The following is a 7235-nucleotide window of genomic DNA, read 5'->3' as shown; positions in this document are numbered from 1 at the left end:
ATCAACTCAAAAAGCTAAGTTTCCGACCCTTATTTTATTTAATATTATTTTATTCTGCTCTTGCCTAAAATAGGATTTGCCTCGAATAATCAAAGATCCCTCATACACTCACTCCCTCTTGTTTATTTTCTTGTTTAATGATCAGAGTCAATCAAGGTTCGAGGAGGATCGGGGCGGAGATCAAGATAATTAAATTATTTATATTTCTTATTTTCTGTTTTAAATCCCCCATCCCCGCAGGTGTTTATTGTAATAGCGTAGGATTTTTATTTTCTTGCCTTTAATTTTCTGCAATTTTAAACTGCGTGGTTAGTAATCTTAGGGAGTGCAAGCCTTTAACAGAATTAGAATAACTATGATTATAAGATAAATATTATCTGAATACAACCACGTGATTGTTGCACCCACACACCTTTAGGGTAATCCCTCTTGTTGCCTTATACTGTTGCCTTATTGTTGTCGGTTGCCTTTAATTGTACTAAATAGTCAAGTCCCTCGATTCCGAGGATACCTAAAGCAAAACAAATGTTACTCTCAGGTCATCATCATAAGATCATAGTCCCTTCGAAGTTTCCTTAACAAATGATCTTGTCCCTCGAAGTTGCCTCGGAAAAATAAGATGATTTTCCAATTGCTAAGGTATCCTCGCATGATGCCTAAAAAATTAATGACTATTCTATCCTTCCCTTAGACTACCTGCCCTCTTTATGGCAAAGGATAGTCTTATGGCGAACGATTACTCGATGACCCTTCAACATCCAATTGAAAGACTTCCTACCCTTTATGGTATGGATAGATCCTTTCGCCCGAAAAGCTAAAAGAACGATTTTTCTAACTTAGGGTAGTTGCTATTAATTGCTTGCTCTAAATTCAAATTCAAATCAAAATCTTTTCCCATTTCTTTTCAAAGAAAATTTTCTAAAAGACTACGCTTATTTACAATCTAAAGTTCTTATTCGAATTTCTATTCACACACTACTTTTCAAACAATTCAAACATTTTTCAAAGTGAGCTAAGCAATTAAGAGCCCATGGAAAACCATGGATGCAAAGGGTGCCTTACACCTTCCCTTTGTATAACTTACCCCCCGAACTCAAAAATCTTTCAAAAGGTCTTTCATGTTCTTTTAGCCTTTCCAATTGGATAAAATAAAAGTCGGTGGCGACTCTTGCTATCCGCACATTTCGATATAAAAGTCAGTTCACCGTATTACAGAACTGGCGACTCTGCTGGGGATACTTTCGATTAAAAAGAGGGGTTACCTTAAAGTTTAGGATCGCTTTAATTGTTTGATTTGTCTGCTTTATATTTCAAGGCTGTTTTGGGTATTCTGCTGTGTGAAAGATCCTACACCCGGATCTAGTGTACCTTAGGTATGTGGCATGAGACCAGGGAGGCTGTACGACATGTATCGTTATGGTTGAACTGGTGGCCACCGTTAGTGCGATACTTTGGTTTGTCCTGATGGCCCTTGAATATGATCGAGGAGACATTTGGCTACCGCGTGGTTTCATAAGCACTAATTCGTCCCTAGAACCCTAGTTGAACTTGACTTTGGCCTATAGGAAGTAGCGAGATAGCTGGCTTTGGATTCCTGACTGAAGTCGGTTGATACTCGATGCTACACTCATTGAGATTTGACTCTAGGGATGCTTTTGGCTGGCGATCGAGTGCCATGTTGAGACAATGCCCGCGAGAAAGATCAGGGATATGAGCACCATAGAACTCGGTTACTATTCTAGGACCGGTTGAACCAACTTAACTTCAATGGGGAGGGTACTTACCTACGAACTTCACGCAAGCCTTTAAACCTAAGGACACTTGTGTGACTTGTTTGTGCTTGCTACTAACCCTTTGGTTTTCTTGCAGGTTTTTCTTGTGGGACTTACTCGTCCTTATTACCCTACGTTTTTTTCTGATGCATTGCATTCACATGACATCATGACATCATACGCATAACATGATTTAGCTAACCCTTTCAAGGATCTTAGGGATTTAGGGCGCACAATTTCAGGTGCTCTTATCAAGGACTGAACTCTCATCAAGGGGCAAGGGGATTTATTTTCCTCTAGCCACATACCTTTCAATTCAAAGGCTCAGTATCTATCAAGGGGCAAGAGGATTTATTTTCTTCTATCCATACACTTTCAAACTCATAAACGAGTATCCCGAATCAGAGGCGATGACCCACTCGATATGGTGAGCTTGATTCTTAAAGAAGGACGCTTAAAGACGAAAGCTAAGGTTCCGTAGACGAAACTGTGACCGATTAAATGTCTAAATGTTGCTAACTAAATTCCTAAAGATCCTTGAAAATATTGCATCGCACCACAAGTTTCTACCGCAGGTTTCTCACCTCCTCGCTGTTTATTTCAGCACCATGAATCTCGAGCAATCAGTCAAAGACCCTCAAGCTCAGAATGCCCAGTTTCAAGATTTGATCCTGAACTAGTCCAAGGGGCAAGAAGAGCTGAAAACCATGCTGACTAAAAAGAAGAAGAAAGGCAAGAAGGCTCTGGGGAAAAGGCTTAGACCGATCTTGCAACTCAGGAATGCCGAAGCTTCTGAAGACAGTGACGAAGATGAGCAAGATGATGATGCTAGTATCAAAACTGATGCAAAAAGTAACCATGATTCTGCCAAGCCCTCTGAAGAAGAAGAAGACTATCATCATGAGGATGAACATCCTGATGACAAATACAAGTTGTTGGAAGAACGTATGAAAGCCATGGAAATTCAAAAGATACCTGGGTTAGATTTTGAAGAACTAGGACTCATCTCTGGAGTTGTTATCCCTCCGAAGTTCAAAACTCCGACCTTTGCTAAGTATGATGGAGTCTCTTGTCCTAAACTACACTTGAGGTCTTATGTGAGAAAGATTCAGCCTCATACTGCTGATAGGAAGCTCTGGATCCATTTCTTCCAAGAGAGCTTATCCGGAACTCAACTCGAATGGTACTATCAACTGGAAAGTACCAACATCCGTACCTGGGAGGATTTGGTTGTTGCTTTCTACCAGCAATACGAATATTGTAACGCCTGAAAATTTATTTCTTCGCTTAATTTAGACGTTTGTGATGTTTATTGAAATTTTCGCGTTTTGGGGTGATTTAGTCGGTATTAGTTCGGGATAGCGGATCGATATTTAATCAGAAATTTTAATGTTTTTAGTATTAATAATATTAATGAGGTAATATGTAGCATTTTGGGAATTTTTCGAGTAATTAAGATTAGACCGTAAAAATGAATTATTGAGTAATAACTGGTATATTGAATAATCGGATTTTTGTTTTAATAGAATATAAAGTAGAATATTATTATAAATAGTATTTTAATTTATTTTGTGTTAATGAGTTTTTTTTTTTGGCCTATTTTTGATTTAGTAAAGATTGGTAATGGGGGTGTTAACTCTTAAGCCCAAATTTTATATTAAGAATAGGTTTTTATGTGTTAGAGTGAAAGATAGAGTAGAGCAAACCAGAAAAATAAAGAGAACCATTTGGAGAGAAAGGGGGCTAGGTTTTGAAGAGGAGAAACCAAGCTTGAGAAATTCCAACCCAAGTGCTAGGATTGTTAGAGTTTTCTTCAATCCAAACAAGGTAAGGGTGGGGTTCTATTCTATGATGGGGTTTATGAGCAATAATATGTTGGGAATTAGAGATTTAGGTTAATATTTCACTATGTTGATTTGTACCAAAACTTGATTTTTTTGTTGCTGTTTGTCATTGTTTGTTGTTGTTGATACTGTCTGTGTATCTTGGACAAAAAAAAATTAAACGTACGAAGGATGGTCCGATATGTTTGGTTTCGTTGTTTGTATTCTATGCAGATCCATTGCCCTGCTATGTTGATTGTTCTAAACCATTAGTTAAGTACATATAATAAGATAACAGTGTATTATAATAAGAATGAGACAGTTTTTTTTTAAAATGAAGGAAACCGACTATGTGTCCATATAGACACTATATTTGGCTTGGTGAATTTAGGGATAATCTAAGTGGACCAGTAGAAATTAAATTGACTATTTTCTAACTATTAAACCATGATGAATTTGTTGTGAACTAGTAGAAACTAAATTGACTATTTTCTAACTATTAAACCATGATTGAATTTGTTGGAATAAATATATATGCCATGTTAATCATAAATAGTGATAAACCATAATAGACATTATATTTCACTAGTATATTTCATTGAGATTTATAGGTGGTATAATAAACTGACTTAGAATTATACAGTTCTAATAAAATGCGAAATAGTCCGTTTGATCAAGATAGTCGAATTAAGCGGTTTAATTAGTTGTCCGGAATTTGATGAAATTTGACGTGGTAGATAAATTTAATTAGTAGATTAACGTGGTGGTGTTATTTTGTCGAAATTATGATATTAATCGGTCGATTAAATTAATAGTTAAATTAATTTTTTTAAGCCTATTTAATTGGAATAAACTTGAACTTAGATTAACTATTCGGTTTAGCGATAGATTACGGTATCTTACGGATTTGATCGTGAATGTGATTGTTGTGAATATCTTTGTGATTCTTTTGCTAATGGTTTCATCCGTTGATTTGATGAATTGTCGGAATTGTTCCGTTGTTGTATGAAGTTGTTGTATTATGTGTGAAGTGTATTACCTTTAATAATCGGTAATAATTGTGATATGGGCGTATGCCTTGTGACGAATATTTTTGTGAAGTAAATGATGATGATGGTGTTGTGTGATGTTCGGTCCATCGAGTCGCATACATTTGCATATATATTGTGACGGCCTGGATTGGCAAATTAGTGACGAAGGCTTATGCCTTGTGCCTCTGAATTGGGCAATTGGTGACGGGGGCTGAAACTCCGATTGGTACCACATGCATATGCATGAGTCATGTCCCATATATTTCTACGTGATTCATAGCGTGACGTTTGTAACTTTGTTGTGATTGCATTTTTGCGACTTATTAAATGATGAGATTATATGAAGATGTGAATTTGTGACTTAATGATAGAATGACTATATTAATACTTGTGAATGCGATTAACCGAATATGTCTAATTTCTAATATATAATTTATCATGCGCTCGATCATATGAATAGATATCTCACCCTTTCTTTGTTTCGCCGTTGCCTTTATATTGGTAACGTGCAGGTGATTCGCATTGAGAGGAGGTTAGCCGAGTTGGTCTTGAGTCGTTGTCGCTCTGATACGTAGCACTCGGGGGGACGAACGCGTTAATATACTTGCTATTGATTTATTATGTTTTGGCAAATACTTGAGTTGTTTATTTGAGATTGCCACTTTAATTGTGTTAATTGTTGAATTAAGATGCTATGAATCCTTGAACTAATTGTTGAGTTTCCGTTGCACTTCTATGGAAGTTGATTCATGTTAAAGTCTATTATTTTGATGTTGTCGGTTCTTCCGTATTTGGTGAATGCTATGTATCCGCTTATGCGACGAGGTGATTTGTCATTGAGAATGAATATGTGATACCTCAATTGCTTATTTTTGTGAATTTTTATACTCTGATTTTATTTAAATTTCGCGGGTAGAATTGGGGTGTTACATTAGTGGTATCAGAGCGGGTCGGTCTTGTCTGGCCAAGTGTCGAGTCGTAGTGTAGACTAACAATTGTGTATTGTTGTTTGTGCTGATTGTTTTTGTGTTGTAGTGAAGCTATGGCTGGGAGGAATGATGCGGCGATAGCTGCTGCTTTGGAAGCGATGGCTCAGGCTATGCAGAACCAACCGAATGCTGACGAGAATGCTGGATCTCGTAGTTTGGCGGCTTTCCAAAGGGAGAATCCGCCTGTGTTCAAGGGTACGTATGACCCTGATGGTGCTCTTGAGTGGTTGAAGGAGATTAGGCGAATCTTCCATGTTATGGATTTCACTCCTGCACAGAAGGTTAGATATGGCACTCATATGCTGGCTAAGGAAGCAGATGATTGGTGGCTTGAGACTCGTAGGAGGTTGGAGGCTCATGGTGAGGAGATCACTTGGATTGCGTTTCGCATGGAGTTCTTAAGGAAATACTTTCCTGAGGATGTCCGTGGTAAGAAGGAGATTGAATTCCTTGAACTGAAACAAGGGAATAAGTCTGTTGTGGAGTATGCTGCTAAGTTTGGTGAGCTGGATAAGTTTTACCAATATTATGATGGTGCGAATGGTGAGTTTTCCAAGTGTATCAAGTTTGAGAATGGGTTGCGTCCAGAAATCAAGAAAGCGGTTAGTTACCAGAAGATTCGTATTTTTGTTAATTTGGTTGATAGTTGTCGGATTTATGAGGAGGACAACAATGCTCATTATCGTGTTATTAATGAGAAGAGGGGCAAGAATCAACAAAGCCGTGAGAAACCATATGATGCTGTTAAAGGGAAGCAAAGAGTTGCTCATGGTCATAAGACTAGTGGGGGAGATGCTCCTGCTAGGGTTGTATGCTTCAAGTGTGGTTGACCTGGTCATAAGAGCGATGTTTGTACTGCTGATGTGAAGAGGTGTTACCGTTGTGGTAAGACGGGACATATGTCATCTGCTTGTAAGCATAAGGATGTTGTTTGCTTTAACTGTGGTGCGGAGGGAAATATTGATAGCCAGTGTCAGAAGCCAAAGAAGACAGCTGTAGGTGGTAAAGTGTTCGCTTTGTCAGGAACTCAGACATCTAGTGAGGATGGCCTTGTTAGAGGTACTTGTTTCATTAATAGCATTCCTTTAATTACTATTATTGATACCGGTGCCACTCATTGTTTTATTGATGCTGATTGTGTGAAAAGATTGGGTCTTACTTTGTCTGCTATGAATGGAGAAATGGTTGTCGAACTCCCCGCTAAGGGAACGGTGACTACTTCTCTAATGTGTTTGGATTGTCCTCTGTCAATCTTTGATAGGGACTTTGTTGTTGACTTCGTGTGTTTACCGCTTGTTGGTTTGGACGTGGTTTTGGGTATGAATTGGTTGAAACGCAACTACGTTCATATCAATTGTTTTAACAACACGGTGAGATTTTCTTCTCTTGAAGAAGAAGGAGTTGGTTTGTTGACCGGTAAGCAGTTGAAGCAACTGATGCAAGACGAAGCGCAAATGTTCTCATTGATGGCGTCCTTGTCTTTTGAGAATCAAGTTCGAATTGATGAGTTAAAGGTGGTGAGAGAATTTTCTGAAGTGTTTCCTGATGACATCCCTGATGTGCCTCCAGAAAGAGAAGTTGAGTTTACGATTGATCTTGTACCTGGTACCAGACCTGTTT

General features: G+C 38.1%; 1 protein-coding gene across 1 annotated transcript; it reads left to right on the top strand.

Moving 5' to 3' along the window:
• Positions 1-5713: 5713 nt before the first annotated feature.
• Positions 5714-6309, top strand: LOC131649334 (uncharacterized). The gene is made up of 2 exons (XM_058919098.1): positions 5714-6158; positions 6281-6309. The coding sequence occupies exons 1-2, from the start codon at positions 5714-5716 to the stop codon at positions 6307-6309; spliced, it is 474 nt and encodes a 157-aa protein (XP_058775081.1).
• Positions 6310-7235: the final 926 nt, after the last annotated feature.

This window comes from Vicia villosa, linkage group LG2, assembly GCF_029867415.1.
Source record: "Vicia villosa cultivar HV-30 ecotype Madison, WI linkage group LG2, Vvil1.0, whole genome shotgun sequence".
Taxonomy (NCBI): domain Eukaryota; kingdom Viridiplantae; phylum Streptophyta; class Magnoliopsida; order Fabales; family Fabaceae; genus Vicia; species Vicia villosa.
Note: the sequence above shows the minus strand (reverse complement) of the source record. Positions and strands in the feature narration are given on the sequence as shown.